The sequence below is a fragment of the Chelonia mydas genome, chromosome 2, assembly GCF_015237465.2.
Source record: "Chelonia mydas isolate rCheMyd1 chromosome 2, rCheMyd1.pri.v2, whole genome shotgun sequence".
Lineage (NCBI taxonomy): Eukaryota > Metazoa > Chordata > Testudines > Cheloniidae > Chelonia > Chelonia mydas.
The window spans coordinates 91,465,481-91,484,586 of record NC_057850.1 but is presented as its reverse complement, the minus strand read 5'-3'; the positions used below and the strand labels follow the sequence as shown (position 1 = coordinate 91,484,586).

Sequence of the window (19,106 nt, the reverse complement as noted above, 5' to 3'; positions counted from 1 at the left end):
TAAAGTGGAACAGATTTCTTCCCATAGCAAATGCAAGGCAAAGCTGACACATTTTTATGAGAAAGGGGATATACTTTTTTTTATAAATATAAAACAGGAAAAAAACAAGGCAGTTGTGCTGTTTACTTAAATAACACTGAAATCTCCTTTGAGTGATATGTGCTAAAATCAGCACTTTTGACTTCATAATCCAAATGCATGAATTTTTTTATCTTCCCACCAACAAGGAGATTATTATAAAATTGTTCTCCCAGCACCCTGCTGATTTAACACCAACATAACACCTTACTTTTATTGAACTGCATACGCTTGATGCTTTTTTCACTTTCTTTTATTGAAAATCTTACATATGTGACTAAAAGTCATGGGTAATATCTTTCAGTTCCATTACAAAATCGGTCATCTATCTATCTATTTATCTATCTCTCTCTCTATATATATCTATATATATATAGATTTAATACACTTATAAGCAAATCTACTCAATCATGAAGCAATGATTGTCTACAAAAACGTTATCCAAATTAAATAACTCTGTTGCAGATAATCAAAATTATGTTTTTAATGAGGCTGAAGGCCACTTTCACATAGTTAATTGATAATGCTGGATTGCAAGAATTACAAAGCCTTAAGGATATCTTCCCCCACCCCCATGTGCATCCATACATTAGGATTTCACTGTAAGGCTCCTCTTTTCAGAAAGAAGCACTTTCAGAGTGAACTACTTGTGGCATACTTAGGCCCCGACCCTTCAACACTTATGCTGAAGTCCTTGCAAAGTCAAGTCACTGAAATTTAACACATGAATAATGTTTGGAAAATCAGGGCCTTATTTAGGAACTCATCTACATATGCTTCAAAGAGAAAAAAAATGGAAAGAATATTAAAAGAAAACATTATTACTACTTGAATATATGCCTTATTTTCTAATAATAAATCATGAAAGATGAAGTATAAATATTGTCAGAATTATAAAAAAAAGTCTTATTCTAGGAAACCCTACTTCAAAATTGTACAATATTTTAACCTACTGCAATTGTCCTTCTATTTTGGCACTCCTGAATCAGTGTAGAAATTATGTGTTGTGAAGTTAATTCCTCTGGGGAAAATATTTATGTGAATCAGGATCAAAAGATGGATTCTGGAGTTTATAGCATTACATTGCTTAACATATGAAAGAAATTTTAAACAGTCTTTCACTGTGATTCATTAACAGCAAAAGAGAAGGGGAGAAAAAAGCACGGTCTTTAAAGTCTTCCAAGCGCATAGGACATGTGACCTTGAAAACTAAATCTCGCACTAAAGACACTCCCAACTACCTCTGAGTCTTCTTTCGAAAATGCAATGTACAAATATTTTATTCAAATGTCTCAGACATGGTAATAGCTCAGAAGAATGACTGTGTGTCCTTGTAGCTGTGCTCCTTTCTGAGAGATGAATGGCGGGCTCGATTGCTGTACTGTAATTTCTCCATTTCCATGCTTCATTTCCTTCACGTATCTGAGACTGGAGAAAAATCAGCATGTTCTGACGCGTGTAATACCATGAGGCAGTAAAATGGACCTGAATTTAGTGGAGACTGGAGCTCCAAAATAAATATAACTCTCTATGTCAAATTAAAAAAAAACAAAACAAAAGATAAATTCTCCTGTACAAATCAGAAGAGACAATAAAAAATAACAAATAGATAGCAACTTTTTGAGTACCTACACAGGCATCACAAGCCCATTTTCAACGTTAAGAATCCCTTTCCATATTTTTTATTTTATGGGGATTGTAAATTATTTCAGTAAGATGATGACAAATATTGCAGGTTTTCTTAGCATGGTTTGCAATTATTTTTGTTTGTTTTGATAACCTAGGTATTTACAGAGATTTCTGATTAAATAGCTCTCTTCACCACCATCGCCACCAATAAAAATATTCGGCTGGGTTTTTTGTTTTTTTTTTTCTTTTGTTTCTTTGGGGTTTTTTGAGCAAGCAAGTTGCATGCAACACTGTAAATAAAATTTGCCAACAGTTTTTTTTTTTAATCAGAAAACTACAATATTGTAAGACTGTTTTGAATGGGATATTGTGTTTTGTTTGTTTCCTCTTCTACTTATCCCTTATTAGAGACTTTACAATCTAGACATGGCAGTACTGTGAAGGCATCTCTAGGGTATCATTGGCTCATTGAAGTCACAGTGCACTGTATACTCTTAGAAGTTAGTTGCCTCTGCAGGTATATGAGGGTTGCTATCTATTTGGACATGGCTGAGCGTCTCATTTTATCAAAAATGCCATCAAATGCTCAGGATCTGTGTGGTCAGTGCAGTCCCTAGGACAAGTCTAATGAAAATATGCTTCACCAAGGCAAAAAAACCTAAAAGGTTAAAAATGGAGAAATATTTACAACTTGCCTTTGTCCAGATGTTAAGTTTTTGTTTTTGTTTTTCTTCGGTGCATTTACATAGAAAGGTTCCAAGGCTATGAGTACAAGCTGTCAGGGCCAGTTCCGTACATATCCGCAAGTCGTTTAAAACGAGGCCCCCAGTCACTGAGGTAATCGTAATTCTGATCAGAGTTTGAACTGATGGAATCTAAAGAGCTGAGTGACTCAGCCACTGAGCCACTTCCCTCAAAGGCATACGTCTGCAAGGAATCATATGGCGGGGCACAGGGATCCACATCAGCCTCTTTTAGTCTCTCCCAGATAAATTCCCTAAAAATGACATTATCTGGGATACTTTTAAAAGTTGGTCTGCTCAAGAATTGAATCTCGGGAGTCACATCCCTTCTGGTCTTGGTGTCTCGGATGATGTTGAGGTTTCTCAAAGCAGCCATATCAAAAGCCTCCGTGTCTTCTTCTCCGCCACCCTCATCATCATATCTGACTATGTTTTCCCTGATATCTCTCTCCTCATCAAAAATGAGTGGCTCTTTTTTCCGCCGTCTCATGGTGACAATCAGCAAGACCAGCACTGGAACACAAAAGACAAAAATTTTAGTGATGCTGAAGTTTGAATTTATCCTCCACTCAGATCTTTCCCAGTAGAGGAACTATTCCTCAGTTTATACCACACAGATCCTTTCCTTATCCAAGGAACACAATGCCCACATCATGCAGTTAGATTTTGAATCAGGTTCAAAAATGGCTTTTAAACAAAGACCTTTTAGATATTACAGAATATATTTCCACAGTAATTCTGACTTAACGTCTTCATTTTTATTGCTATATCCCACACTATCTGCTAAACATAAATTTAAGAGTCAGTTGAGGCTGATTATTACAATCGTACAGCCACAAAATGAAAAAAAGAGACCTTTTTCTGAACTCCTAATTGCCCAAGTGGTAAAAGCGCATTCATAAAGATACCGCATGATTTTAACAACCGTAGTTTGGGAAGGGATTGCATTAAAGTATGCCACCATAGGTTCACTGATAAAATACCCCTTCCTTGATTGGGAAACTCTGAGTTATTAAATAATGTCTAATATAAGCCTGAGTTCATGGATTAAAAGCATCTCTGTATTAGACTGCACTTTGCTTTAATGTGCAAAATACCATAGTTGGTGCCTGTGAATATCTGATGAGAATTGCTAAGGCTGCATGCGTTTACTGGATCAACCCCTAAAGTAATGATTTAAAAAATTCTGATACTTCGGGTTTCTTTTTTTCAGCTTAAAAGCCAAGATTAATTTATAGAGACTTAGCCAAAGTATAAGGAGGGGATTCACTCCAGGCATGTAATATACTTGCAGTCATTTACAGTTTAAATATGTTTTTGGTAAACAAACAGGTACTATTCATAAACATAATTTGAAGGGATTAATGTGAATACTACATTCATGTCTGAGACATGACAGACTGTTACTTATCCTCCTAAAAATGATTTTTTTATTTTAACGTTGAAGCCTCTGAATAACTTTGATGGGATTAGTGGGAACTATAATGTATACTTAAGGTTGTAAAAATCAGAAGACATTCGGTGGTAAAGCTGCTCTTCCACCCTATCTCATAGCATTGTGCCTTGGTGCTATTTTTAAACTATCCTAAGAATATATTTTTGTAAAAAAATGCATGATCCGGGGTTATATCCTTCACCCCATAGCACTCATGTACTTCTGCTGGATGTTACATGTACTTCTTAAAGGGAAAAGTTCCTGAAAGCTAATTTAGATCAGTTTTGGTTTAAAGGAACTCAGTTCTCCTTTGGGCTGATTCTTTGCATGCCATGCTTCTTCATGGACTGAACTTTTGTTTCAGAATGCAAAACACTGAACATAAGGTTTTATAATATAAACAGAAGCACAACCAGACATATAGCGATATTAGGGCATACCACAATAGTAAGAGTAGTTGAACTGAGCAACTACATAATGAAATATAAATTAGATACCATTAACCCAAAGACAAATTATGGGCATTAAATAAATAAATAACTACCTTGGGACACTTCCCAACTACGTGAACTTTCCCCAAGTATTCTCATGTGTGACATCAGTGCAGTACATCATCCTCATAAGAACATCTTTTCAGGGAAGTATTTTCTACCAAGAAGTAAAGCTACACACAGGGCATAATTTAAGATGTGGGTCAGGTGGTAAAAATACCTAAGCAACTCAAAGCCATTCAGACTTCTTTTCTGTTTAGAAGTACCACACCATCCTCCTTATGTAGCTTTTCCAGCCCAGTGTCAAATTGGCCTACAGCACAATCAGACTTCAGAGACCGGTCTTTGCAGTTCCTTCCTGGGCACCTTCTGTGCCTTCTAAAAGTAAGACTGAAACAAGTTTTCTTCCTGAAGTTTTCTCTTTTTGACAAATATAGTGAGCAATGCATTATTTTTCATGTAATAGCTACAGGGCATACATCTAATGATCCATCTATTAGCAGATGCCTTGTGATTGTGAATTATTGTGGCACCAGCCTATATTTTTTTGCATGACATCTACTGGCACGAGAAAGACACACATTACTTTGAGGCGGCAATGGTTTGGCGAACACTATTTGGAGCCACGTTTACATAAGTCTGAAATATTAGGAGTTTGACTTTTAAAAGGGATTTAGAGTAGTTGCCAAACATTTTTGTATTAGCAGAATCTGTTTTGTTGTAAATTATAGTATGGTGAACATAATATGTACACTGTCTCTCCCTCATCTAATCTTATCTATCTATCTCCTACATGCAATGGTTAAATTTCACTCTTAACAGTTTTTCTTACTAAAAGTGATATTTTTAAATGAAAGACAAATTACGTTGCTATCAGTGATAAATTTGTGATTTCATTTAAGATCACTATAGACAGAACTAAGGGTTTTCTCCATCTTTTAGTTCTTCTTTTATATTTTTTACCATGTCAGTGTGACAATTTTTATTGCCATGTAGCAAGCATCTAATCACTTCCTTTAGTCAAGTGTAAATGTGTTTTCACACTCCTGTCATGCTGAGCAGACTTCATTTTGAGATTTAAATACCTGCTAATAAGTGAAAAATATGAAACTTAGTAGATACGCCTGCCTAAAGGTACAATAAAAATCAAGATAAAATGAATGTTTTATGTAGTATGCCTTGTACATCCCACTCTTGCTTGAAGACAAGAAAAATATGAAGTCTTTCAAAAGGTTAAACATTTTAGCATTTAGATGGCTTGAAGAGATTATTAATTTCTAACTACTCCAGCAGCTATGAACAATAACATTTAACCTCTAAATGAACAAAGCCTTAGCTGCATTGCAGGGACTGTGGAGATTATTACAGGCCAAAACCAAATATCTGTGGTATCTAAAGCAAGCACGTCTGATTTTAAATGTAGTCTATTTCCCATTACGGCCTATTTCCTTTCCCATGTTCATCACAGAACCAGTGATCAAGGCGGTAAAGAGTGCCTTACTGAATGACTAGAAAAGCTAATTTTAAAAATTGTACAATGGAAATAAAAGTATAGTGCAAGCATTAGGTATACATATTAACTCTAAACAACCACACAGACAATAACATCACTGGTTGTTATATTTAATAAGCAAAACACCTAATACCATTTGTTACAAACAACTAATCCATGAACAACCAGAACAACTAATGGCTGGGACTACACTCATATTTTGTGCCAATTTAACTAGCTTGGTAGAAAAAAGCAATTGAGTGAAATCATTACAATGCCCTTATGTGGATGCAGTTATACAGATATAAATGTATTTATATCAGCACAGCTTGTTTGGATACATTTTGTCAAAAGCAGTTATGCCAATAATTAACACCTTTCTGTCACTGTAACCATTTTTACCTTAAGCTGTTTCTGAACAAATACAGTTCAGTCAATGCAAAAACTGTGCGTAGACCAGCCCCAAGTATATTCCTGTTGAAGTCACTGCCTCTCAAAGCCATTGTGCAATGTGTGTAAATTTGAAGTTCTCACTTATCTTAGTAGGCTGTCACCCAGCATGTCTCCCTGTCTCTGTTTTTGTTCTAGACTTTCATTTTGTACTCAAGGCAATTGCTGCATCATTGTAAAGATGTAATAATAGCCAAAAGACAACCCGGAAGAGAGGACCACAAACAGGGCTATAAAGAATGTCATACAGCTAATACCCATTGCCATACAACAGTCCCTTAAGCCTATTCTCTAATATAGCAATAAACCACATCAGGCTTTGAATTAGTACACTATTGGTTCATGCTTTGGATGTGTTATGAACCCTGAAGCTAAAGGCTGGGTATCTTCAACCATCTAAGAAATGCCTCAGAAGCCTTCTAATTCATACACTCTCATGGCTAGTGCAATCAGATAGCTCTTGTGGTTAAAGCAGATTGGGACTAGGAGATCTGTTCCCAGATCTGCACAGGTTTTCCGGGTGACCTTGAGTAAATCAACCTGGTTTAAATTTTCAAAAGTGACTGGTAATGTTGTATGCCCAAGTTGAGAGATTTTAGCAGGGGATGATTTTCAGAGCGCAGGTTCTTAGCACCATCTGAAAATCAGCCCCCCTTCAAGGTATCTCAGGTTGGGTATCCCAATATTGACTCACCCCAAAACACCATTTACTTAAAGAAATACAGGCCATAATCTCTGAGTCAGTTTCACATCCTGTGTCCATCTTTTATTTAGAATGTAAGCTCTTTAGGACAGGGACTGTGTCTTACAATGTATTTGTACCAAAATTGCACAAAGAGTCCCTGAACTCATTAGGACCCATTCGTGGTACAATAATATTAACAATTAATAAACAATTTGTATCTACTTTTATTTTAATTTTTAAATCTACTTTTGGAAGTTTAATCATTGTATTATTATATAGTATAGCATATAGAAGTGTATACAATGAGGTGCAAAGACCTTTTTTTAGAATGGGATGGGAAAGTGGGTGCTGACGGTGGGTTACCGTTTCAAGTATCCGCAAAAAGAAAAGGAGGACTTGTGGCACCTTAGAGACTAACCAATTTATTTGAGCATGAGCTTTCGTGATGCATCCGATGAAGTGAGCTGTAGCTGTAGCTCACGAAAGCTCATGCTCAAATAAATTGGTTAGTCTCTAAGGTGCCACGAGTACTCCTTTTCTTTTTGCGAATACAGACTAACACGGCTGTTACTCTGAAACGTTTCAAGTATGGAACTACCAATAGGGAAAGCACATTACTAACCAGATTTCTGATTTTACCTGCTGTTTCAATGTAATGGAAATCCCTGAGCTGTGGAAATAAGTTATATGTAACTTTACATGCAAATACTTCTTTTTGTGAGCTTTTACATATAATAAAATTGTAGTTACACACTATGTTAAATGCTTATTCTAAAAACACTTATTATTGCATCTGTGAGATGTTAACTGAAAAATAAATTACACTGAATGAAGTTACCATATAATTTTCAAAGGAGTTAAAGATTTCCTCTCTAATTTCTTAAAAGAATTATATACAGTATAAAGTGAATGACACCCAGCATGGTACTTTTCATACGTATTTTCATAGCATAAATAACAGCCATGTTTTTGTTGAAAACAACAGCTCTGCTGCAGAGTTGATACTGTGCAGCTTTTCTAAGGAATCGACTGACTATTGGAACTTTCTTGTGGAACGGAGTTTAGAAATCAATCTTCATCAGTCAGATTAGGGGCGGGGAAAGCTCACCCCTCTGGCCTCTCTACTTTGAGGCTCTAACTCTGGCATTCACTAGAGGACAACTTCAATGCCAGCTGTTTAACATGCACTGGCAGCTTTGCATGTAAGCATCCAAATGTGACTTTGTAGGCAGAAAGTGGTAAGGGGCTCAGCCATGCAAATGTCCATTCAGACAAGTAAAAGTGAGCTTTGTGGGGCTATTCAGGTGGCCAGTTTTGAAACCCCACAAAATGTAGTGAATGTCAATTCTTCTGACACCTAACATCAACAGCCAAGCAGCAAGCAGACATGTCCCTCATATGCTGCAGAACAAATTATTTAGATAATATGTTCTGAGATCCTCTCCTCTTCTCTTTGCCAGTGCTTGTGAACAGTCTCAAAGAGATGAGAAGCAGCACTGTGGTGCCATGAGTTATCTGCTGCATTCCAACCCTGTTGCACTGAATAGAATAAGCAAGTTACTACCTGGTAACTTGACAATTAATAAGTTGGGTCTCTACTGAATATCTTCCCTGAGAAACACTGTCTCCTGTTTAAGAAATACACACACGCGCACACACACACAACAATCCTGTAAACCATGGTATGTTTTTACAGGACTTTGAAAATAACCATCTCATTTATTTATATGCCAGAAATGATGGTATGAGAGTGCTGGGTGAGTGGCTTTCTATGAGTACAGAAATTGTATTTCTGTAAATCACTTTGGGCCAAACTTGCACCACCTTGTAGACTTCAACCAAGCAATGCCAATTTATACCAGATAAGGATCTGGCCCTTAGTCACTGATCCAAATGTGCAAATATGGGAGGGCATGTATGTGTTCAGGAACTTTCTTTAGTTGTGCTGACGATCAGGGCAGTAATATATTTTTTTTCCATATGGCTCCATTCCATTTTTAACCTTATTAACCTTACAAACTGTTATTAAGTATTGAAGGAGCAATTTAAGTACAGCAAAATGAGTAAAGAACAAATTTGAAAAGCTCCATACTTTGCTCGTCACAGGCTTAAAACACCAGAAACAGGAAACGCTACAACCTGTGTACAACCACTGTGTAAATTGACTGGGTTCTCAATACTCTTCTTGTTTTATTGTTCCGTTAACAGTGATCCAGGCAGTCTCTGCCTGTTAGTTTTGAGCCTGTCTGGGCAGTGCAGAGTACCAGAAGATATGATGTCTCAGGGAGGGACAAGGCATTATTCAGGGAGGTGTGGCCTGCTCTCCACCAATGCACCTAATTCACTATGCAGGCTCCTGCAGTGAAGGAGAGGCAATGGACTGCACTTAGCGACTTCAAAGTAGCCAACACCAGGAAGGGGACACTGCCGGATCCACTTGTTGTACACACAGTGGAGGAAACTATAGTAAAAGCCTATTGGTTGGAACCACCTAAACTGATTCTGTATTTTAGCTACCTCTGTGGCTACGATACCGACCTGTGGACATTACAATCTCCCCACTCCTTTTGGGATGATATGCTCACCAAGAGTACTCATGTAAGCCTTGATCCAGGAAAGCACTTAAGCATGTGCTCAGCTGGGGCCTCAAGCAACACTGGGACTCTGACTGCACCAGAATCTTACACTGGGTGTGAAAAGATTAGGGAAGCTCCTTGGTTCCCTTTTCTACTCCACAATCTTGAGTTTTTAATACTGTCACGGCCTAGTCAATTTCACTTTAGTCTCCACAGGGAAGTGAGAAATCCTGATACAACTAAGCTTCTAGTGTGATTTCACAATTTCCAAATCACCTTTTCTCCCTCCCTTCTCTAGTTTCAGTTTTGACACAGAATGTAAAATGCAACTGTGCTAACAGCTGCAGGTATAACAAAAGGACGTCATGCAAATGCTACTCAATTAAATATGCTAATTCTCATCAATAAATTAATTTGTGACATTTGCTGTAAGTCTTTTGCTCTTTGCAAATCATTAAATGTTATAAATGAATATCTTTAAAAGAAACAAACTGTTTATAAATTTGCATATTATATACTCAGTAAGTAATGTGAACGCTACCAGCTATATTATGTTCAACGAGAGAGATGTTCATAAATCCATTTTTTCACCTGCAACGTCTATCTATAACTATTATATCAGCTGCAACTGATATTAGTCCTTCTACCATTACTTTCTGGCAGATTACCTTTGACATTATTTGCCTACATTTTATACAATGCCTCTGTGGCTGGATTATTAGCTTTTCTTCCCTAAAGAAAACTGAGGATAAACAATAAATGAGATGAGGGGGCTTTGTTTGTTTGTTGTTGTACTGTGCTTCGGGTGTAAATGAACAAAACACCAAGGACATACCTAACAATGTCAGGACACAAGCAAGTATTGCTATAAGTGCGCCAGTGCTAAGTCCTGCAGGCAAGATGTATGCCTCCGCATTGCATGTTTGGGCTGTGCCGTCGGCATCACAGTCACACACTCGGATAGTGAGGGTATTGGTGCTGCTAAGTGAGGGCGAGCCACTGTCCACAATGAATATCGGCAAGTAGAAAACAGCCTGTTCCTGTCTCCGGAATCCATTTCTCCTGGTTAGCACAGATGCGGTGTTGTCTAGAGGAAGAAAAAGACAAGGGTAAGACACTCAGAATTTCTATAGGAATAGTCCACAGGTAAAAATGCATTTTTTTTCTGTCTGATGGACTTTAAGTTTTATATTATTTTATTAACTTCTTTGTCCTGGCCATCCACCATAAGGAGCTGCGATGATATGTTCTGCTTGAGAATCTAGTTCTAGCCCATGCAAAAACCGTTAAGGCCTGTATTTAGCAGGAAGGTTTATGCTGGAATTGTGGAGGCCTATAAACTTTAATCACACTTGCAGTGCCACATTCATAAAGCAAAATCCCAGAAGGGGCGGGGCACAGTAAATTAAATGAAAAAATTTGCACTTCACTTGTTTCTTTAAGTAGCTACACAGTGTATCAACACATAGATTTCACTTCTAATTTTGCAGGCTCTGTTTCCCCACCGTAAATGTGCATTGATATTAATGGAAGTTAGATTCACACAGGAAGAGGAAAAGAGGAAAATAAACCTCTGAAATCCACATTGTCACAGCTTGGGTCACAAAAAAAACATGGCATCCACACACACAAACACATAATTGTGTGTGCAAATGCATAATTAGATAATAGCACATCTAATTATTTGTCTGCATGCACCAAGACCCATTTGTGTACACAAATAATGCAAGAATCTATAATGGGAGTCTGCACACGTTTCAGGCTTACCCAGAGTACAGGAGTTTAAAACTGACCTAGAAAGGACAATTAGTTTATATATTCAAGGTCACAAGTGAGCTCCTCAAAATGGTGCACCTAGTGACTTAAAGACATATGGCAATGGAACCAATCACTTCAAAATCCATAATCACATCTCAGGTATCTTTTCATAAGAAAATAAAAAGCCATATAGCCTCTAGTAACAATAAAATGGTAGAATAGCTGAGATTTAATTAACAGCTCTCAGGCACCCAAATATAGGTATTTAAAATGTTATCAAGCTGCTCAAAGAGATATGGCTGTCACAACTGATTTGTAATGTTTACTTCTACAATTTAAGAGATATAAATAATAATTTTGCCCTCCTGAAGAAAGACAGTGGGAAATGACCATTTGCTGATGGTTCCTGACTGCACTCAACAAATGAATGGATAATAAAGAATCAAACCTGTATATTTGGCAGGTATTGCACTTTTAAAATATGTTTTATTAAACATGTTTTAAAATATATTAAAACAATTGAACAGTGTATTACTGACTTCTTTTGCGACTTTTTCTTCCCTATTTTAAAGTTTCAGTAGTTCAGAATAACACACAATTATTTTACTTTTCCTAATACTAACTACAGTAAAATGAACACTTTGTGATCCGTAAACACTTGTACCCATGCTTAACTGTCCCACTGAATTCAACAAGGCCACCAACATACTTAAACTTAAGCATATGCTTAAGTGCTTTAAAGGCCCAGATGTTCAGAGTGATGCACAAAACTGTGTGTGTCTGTGCAAATCCTGACATACAGGGATTATTGTCCCTCTGTGGTACATATGAAAAAGTACATATACACTTTTGCACATACCCATTAGAAAGTATGAGCAATTATTTCTGAGCACACAAGTCTGGTATGTACAAAGTTAGATAATCAAAAACGGACAACTTCTGCCCTTACTTACACCTCTGTTGACTTTATTGCTGTGGCATGGGGTGTATTGATCTAGATTGTATGTTCTCTGGGGAAGAGAGTGTATTTTTACAATGTTATGGTACATTGCACAGTGTGTCCCAGAACCTTGCCTAGAATTTCAGAGGGCTAATGTATTCTAAGTAATAATATTAATAATCATAAATGCATTTGAGTCTTTAGGTCATGATCTATAAAATCACTTCAGCATATGCTTACTTGACTTCCCTATTATTGTTCATATAAGTAAAGTTAAGCACATTGGAAAAACAAACTGTGGACAGCTGAATAAGACTCTTTATCAACAGGCTGATTTTTTGTATTGTGGTCCAGGAAAGACACTTCATTTCATTTTATATTTAGTTTGTATTCTTATTTTTGTTCAGGACAAAAGGTGAATCAAAGTGTGGATACAGTTTGAAAAACTGTCCACAAAAATAGTACCTTTTCACTCAACATATGGTTAATCGTTTATTTTATTACAAGAACAAGTTTTTTACTCCATTTCACACTGCAGAGCAAATAGAGCAGTGCAGCAGTGAGATGGGGGTCTATTGTATTCTATTTGCTTCAACCATTAGCTAAGCAGACTGCCAATGTCCAGCTGCCATACATATACAGCAACTAATGAGAAGGCCAATTAGGAATGTGTTCTCATCTCTTTTCACCAGTGGGAATGTGATGCCAATGATGGTCCTCTGTGTAGATCTTTGGGGAAATACAGACCTAAGCAGCATGTGTAAATATTGTAGGTAGCCTAAAAAATGAGCACTCAGCCTTCACCTCCAAAAACAACATTCAGTTGCTGAAAAGGTGTGGGGGTGGGTTTCACCAAAGGAATTCTCATTTTGCCATGTCTTTGGGGCTCATTTCTTTATGCCCTGAATTATATTAATAAAACATGAGGCCCAGGACATTTTTCAGTCACTGCCCTCAAGGTAAAATCTAATTTGGATAAAGACGTAAAAATACAGGGGAAAAAGGGGGAAAAGGCACTTGGGGGAAAAAGAAAAGATTTGAAGCCCCGCTGTTTAGCTCAAGGCTCAAAACGATTTAAACAGTTTCTTCCTCTTGACAGATAATCTCTAGATAAAAGTTACTTAGGGGGCAGATTGCTCTTTAATTAATGTCCTCCCTGGCAGGGAAGTTCACCCAAATGATGATCACTATGTGTCTGAAAAAAGGGTGGTGGTTACCTAAGGCACCTAAGTCAGTGCTCCCCTAAGGCACCCAACAACATTTATATTTTTACCTTTGTTGTCTTGCAGAGAAAAGTTGTGGTTATTTGCTGCTTCTGCTGTCAAACTGAAGTAGAACTGGTGACCACTGGGTGGGTCATCTTTATCAACAGCACTGATTTTCTGGATTACCTGAAAAGAGAGAGTTCGGTTGAAGTTATATTGAGTTTTATATTTTATATAATACAAAGCAGTATATACACGCATGCCCTATGCACACAGCGCTCATGGTCAAGTGATAAATTGCATTTATCATGCACCTTCAGCCATCTGACTTGCATTCTGCCCCCAACACCTTGTTCTAACATTTCAACCTCGTAAGCAATTTTAGACACCGTTAACTTTCATCTCCCATCTCCCCACTGAAAACGGTGCAAGATAAATACTTTTCCTTTCCTTCCTCTACCCCAAACTGCACTGGCCCGAGGCACTATGTAGCCAATATTCATCCAGTGACAGGTTAAGATCTAATATATCACCACTCATTAAGGATAGGAATGAGAGTTTTATAGTGTTGGAAAGGGGACACCTTATGTGTGAAAATAACAGTGGATATAATCTAGCACCAGAGAGAGAGAGACAAGCCTCTCACAGTTATTAGTGGGTGCAATTAATGCCACACTGTGTCTGCAAACCACAGGTGTAAATGTAAAGCCCAGATTTTAGAGTTAATTAAGGATGAATAAAACGGAATTGAATATTAATTTAATCAACATTTTCTGAAACATGACAAACCATACAAAATATAATAGACTAGACCAGTGGTAGGCAACCTGCGACCCACCAGCGTAATCTGATTGCGGGCAGCAAGACATTTTGCTGACGTTAACCATCCACAGGCACGGCCCCCCGCAGCTCCCAGTGGCCGCAGTTCACCGTTCCCGGCCAATGGGCACTGCAGGAAGCGGCGGCCAGCAAGTCCCTGCGGCCCGCTGCTTCCCACAGGGCCCATTGGCCAGGAACGGTCAACTGCAGCCACTGGGAGCTGCTGGGGGCCGTGCCTGTGGATGGTCAAAGTCAGCAAAATGTCTCGCAGTCCGCAATCAGATTACCCTGATGGGCCGCATGCGGTACGCAGGTTGCCCACCACTGCACTAGACTCACGTCTTTGATATTTATAAATTGTGAGTATGTGGTCATGAGTATCTGGAATAATTGATTAGAGCCAGGGACAGTGTGGGTAGATACTCATATGCAATTTGGTCAGTCCATCTTCATTTTTTATGGCTTACAAGACTCCTGCTGGTCCAATTCTAGGTTTCTTTTGAGCAAATGAGGCTAATCATGCTAATTTCTGTTGTAGTTTTAAATTTTGTTGTAATTTTGAAAAATGGACAGAACAGTGATGTCGTTTATGAAAGAGGTGGAAGGCTGAGACTCTGGGAGATAACACAGAAGTGGAAATCCTCCATGCAGAGGGCCATTGCATCCAGGATGGTACATGGATGCTGTGAATTTCAGGAATAAAATGGCCTCCAGTTTTCTAGGGGGTGAGGGGTTGGAGCAATGTGAATGGATCTCTTTGGGTCTGATTTTCGGAGGTACCAAGGACAAACAACTCCAGTTGAAGTCAATGTGTGCAAGGAAGGGGTGCTCAGAACCTCTGAAAGTCAGACCTTGTGAGGGCAACCTTGTACAATTTCTAATACAAGAGAACTGTCACAGGGGATATTGTGCCCCTTAGACCCCTTTTTCCTAATTCAGCCAAACTTATGTCACCCACATTTAAGTTTTAGGAGTGCTAGAGGATATAGGAAGTGAAGTGCTGAGCACTCTTACTGCCTAGTGAGATCAGTGGGAATTAAGGGTGCTCATCCCTGTACAGAATCAAGCAAACAAAAGCATCATTTTGCTATGCAAGGACATCTGGAGTTTTACACGGCTTGTGCACATCTAATTTTTATTTCTGCAGCTCTTTCACCATAGCCAGGATGGTGGAGTTTTTAGACTTTGCAATGACTGCGCAGCATAAACAAATATTAAGCAAAGTGTCATTTGTATTGCAATAAGCTGACTGTCTTTTATCTTAAAGCTGGCATCTTTTCAAAAGAAATTACTGCCTAACTAATGTGAATAAACATCTGGAAATATCGATCTGCACCTGGCCAGGCTGAGCATTTTCACAGACTGTGGTCTCGTACTCCATAGCAAACTCGGGGGCATTGTCGTTGATGTCAAGGATAGTGATGGCCACATATCCTCTCCCAATCTGTGCTGGGTTCTCTGTGCAAAACAAACAAACACATAAACAAACAAAGACTCTTTACAAGTTATTTTTTGGATCAATATGCCTTTCGTTTGCATTTTGTCTTGTGCACACACCTGTCAAAATGAATTAAAATACCCCCTAGAAACATAATGAAAAATAAACTCTAGGATAGAAATCCTGGCCTTTTTTTCAGACAATGGGAGTTTTGCCATTTACTTCAGTGGGACCGTATTTCACCATAGGGGTCAAATTCAAATTCCAATGTATAAACCTCAGGAGCAAAAAGTCCCTGGGGGGATGGGAATGAGGTGACATAAAAACCCAGCCACCTCGAGTGGGCTCACAGCCAGTCAGCATAGTACCATTCATCTAGGATGGGGCATGGTTAGAATGGATATGAGACGCATTTATTCAGTTAATTCCCCTCAGTAATTCAGGGGGCCTATGACATGATTTATGGCTTCCCTGTAACTGTGGGTAGCATAAGAGAAGTACCATCTACCCACCCAAGTCAATCTCCCTGCAATTCCCTTACTATTAAGAGTGAATCTAGTTCTAGGAATCTAGCACCTTTATTTGCAGACATGGTGTAATTCTTCTCAAACCTGAATTACATCCCCAAATTGAAGCAATCATGGATTCTAGCAATACGGACCTATGCTTTCTACTGGTGTGCAAGACAATTGCCAATCTGTGCAATTGCACAGTAAACTGATAATCACAGAGTTCAGAGGACATGTGTCTTAATGAATAAAATACCTGTCTGCAATGAGACCGGTCTAAATGACTGCACAAGGTGTGAGCCAGAGGAGGTGTTAGGTAGGTAGGTAGGTCCTATCTATCTATCTATCTATCTATCTATCTATCTATCTATCTATCTATCTATCTATCTATCTATCTATCTCTTATTTACAACACAGTCCTCATCACATTATCTATAGTAAGATCAGATATATAGGTCTACATTTTCATATTTTTATTCAATGCCATCAAGCAATTATTATAATTGAACCTGAATCTTTTGTTCATTCTGTGTATAAAACCTTTAAATTGTAACTTACGACTCTCCATAGCCAAGACAGTGATGTTATGAACAGCATTAGTTTCTCTATCCAAAGACTTGGCAGTTGTAATGACTCCACTGTTGGCATCAATATTGAAATATCTCTCCAGGTCTGTGTTTCGGTCGATTGAGTACCTAGGTGAAAGGTTAAAGAAAACTTCTGATCGATGTTCAACTATAGTTTATCAAAACGTTTCACTAATTTCTCATTAGATAGAAAGAGCACTCATTGTTTCCCCCTTTTTTGACTCTTTTTCTCCAGTATTGCTCAGGTTTCTGGAAGAAGCAAAAATGTATGTGCAACCTCTTGAGGCTACAAAGTGAACAGTGCTGAGAGATGCTGGCTCTGTTCCCGTACACAATGCCTTCTTCAGTGAGGTTACAGGTATTTCCTTATCTTTTCTTACTTTCCTCCTTAAGGTAGCCATTCATTTATTCATGGAATAGCATACTCCTGAAACCAAACCTAACAGGGCTGTATCAAATTCATGCAGCTCCCAGCAGAACTGGCACTGACAGAAACAGAACTTCTGTCACTCGTGGAAAAGTTCCTGTCTTACCCTGTGCTATGGGTCCGGGGAAAAAATACTTGGAGGAGGTCAGGGGATTACATATTCGACTGCCAGTTCCTGGTGTTTATTGTCATTAGACAAACACATTGAGTTTCTTGGCTTAACATATTGTTTGCTAGGAAGGGGGAGACAGAAAACAAGCAGAAAACACAGAGGAAAGGGAGAACCCGGTCCATTGTTTACTTTTCCTGTGTGAAAATGGGAGATGGGATTATGCAGTTTTAGGTTTACTAACAATGACTTCTTGACATACCATGCTTATTTACTACTCAGTGTGAGTTAAAGAATCATCATCTGGCCAAACGTTATAATTACTGTCATAACAATGCAACTACTTCACTTGTGGTATATTACTGATCAAACCTTGTAAAAATGTGGAACGGTCGAATTACAGTAGATATCTCAACGAGATCATTTCCCAGATATAATGACCATATACCATTATGCATTTGTACTATATTGTACTATGCCAGTTTGTTCTGTGCTGTACTACATTGCTTTCATCTGTCCCTTTAGACTGCAAGTTGTCTGGAGCAGAAACTTGTTATACACTTGTTGTTGCTTTATTGTAGAATATTATGTGCTGAGGGTTCTATAGCAACAGAAGCGCTAATGAAAACTTTTTGGCATTCAACATTTAGAACTTTCCCTTTCTCATCAGCAAACAAACACGCCTTTTTATTTTATTGTATTTCTTGTCTTTTCTATTTCAATGTTTCCTTTTCTCCATGCCAGAACTGCTGTGTATTTGGTCAGCAATGCTCATCAACTGTTTCATGGCTGGCATGTTATCCCTAGAGACTATGCTGTACCTGTCACCTTTGCAATGCAGTCAGTCTTGCCCAGCAGTAGGGATTCAGTCCCTTGCCAAACATCAGGCTTTCCAGTTATTAACGCTATCACTGTGCAGTCTGATGAGCCAAAGATTTACTGGTTTAAAAACAACAGATTACATAAATTGCAACACATATGGCTAGAAGAAGAAAAAAAATGAATGTTTCTGAAAAAGAGATTTCCCCTAATACTTACTTACAAGTACTGCATCCATACTCAGATTCTAAAAATCTATTTCAATGTGATTTAATCTTTTAATTCCTTACTATCAGTTGTATTTGAAAATTAGTTTGGCAGGTCTTTCGCCAAAGCTATTTCAAACCTCAATAGTTCTCAGTACCTTTTGAGATAACCCCTGCTTTTCTTACCACACCCTCTATTTTTCTTTGATGTCAAGGTTTAGAAGTGTCTAATCTTATAATCACAACATCCCACCCAAAATTTCAAGATATGTATAAATTCAGTTCTTTTGTCAATATCCATTTTCCTTCTTCGAACATATATTGTTTAAATAATCATCTAAACTTCCTAAATGGATCAAGAAAAGTAATATATTATATTATATATATTATATATATATGTAAAAGACTCTTTTATGCTCTTCCAATCCTGGTGAGTCTGATCCTTTATGTAAATTATAGCAGATTCAGGACAGCTCTAATTTATATCAATGGTTTCTCACGGCATGATTTTGGCACCCAGGGATTATGATGGCATTGGCACATCCTGTCTATTTCTGTGGTTTCTTTCTCCAGTCACACCACCTATGTGGAGCTGTGCAAATAACAGATTTTTTGGTTCACTTGTAATTCTGAAAAACTGTTTTGGGACAACTCAAAGGCAATCATTTTTTGAAATTTTCAAAAAATTGAAAAATCAAAGAATAAAATTT

At 37.9% G+C, this 19,106-nt stretch overlaps 1 protein-coding gene across 3 annotated transcripts in view; it reads right to left on the bottom strand.

Annotated features, from left to right (window-relative positions):
* Positions 1-325: 325 nt before the first annotated feature.
* CDH7 (cadherin 7) overlaps positions 326-19,106 on the bottom strand; it is a 99,630-nt gene continuing 80,849 nt past the window's right edge. For 2 of the 3 annotated variants that reach the window (XM_043539916.1, XM_043539915.1), the window contains 5 exons: positions 16,807-16,943; positions 15,638-15,759; positions 13,551-13,668; positions 10,415-10,666; positions 328-2,963 (listed from right to left, as the gene is read on the bottom strand). In XM_043539916.1, coding sequence (XP_043395851.1) covers positions 2,470-2,963; positions 10,415-10,666; positions 13,551-13,668; positions 15,638-15,759; positions 16,807-16,943 — 1,123 coding nt within the window. In that variant the 3' untranslated portion in view covers positions 328-2,469. Of the gene's footprint in view, positions 2,964-10,414; positions 10,667-13,550; positions 13,669-15,637; positions 15,760-16,806; positions 16,944-19,106 lie in introns of all 3 variants that reach the window. The other variant, XM_007066706.4, reaches the window with a different exon arrangement.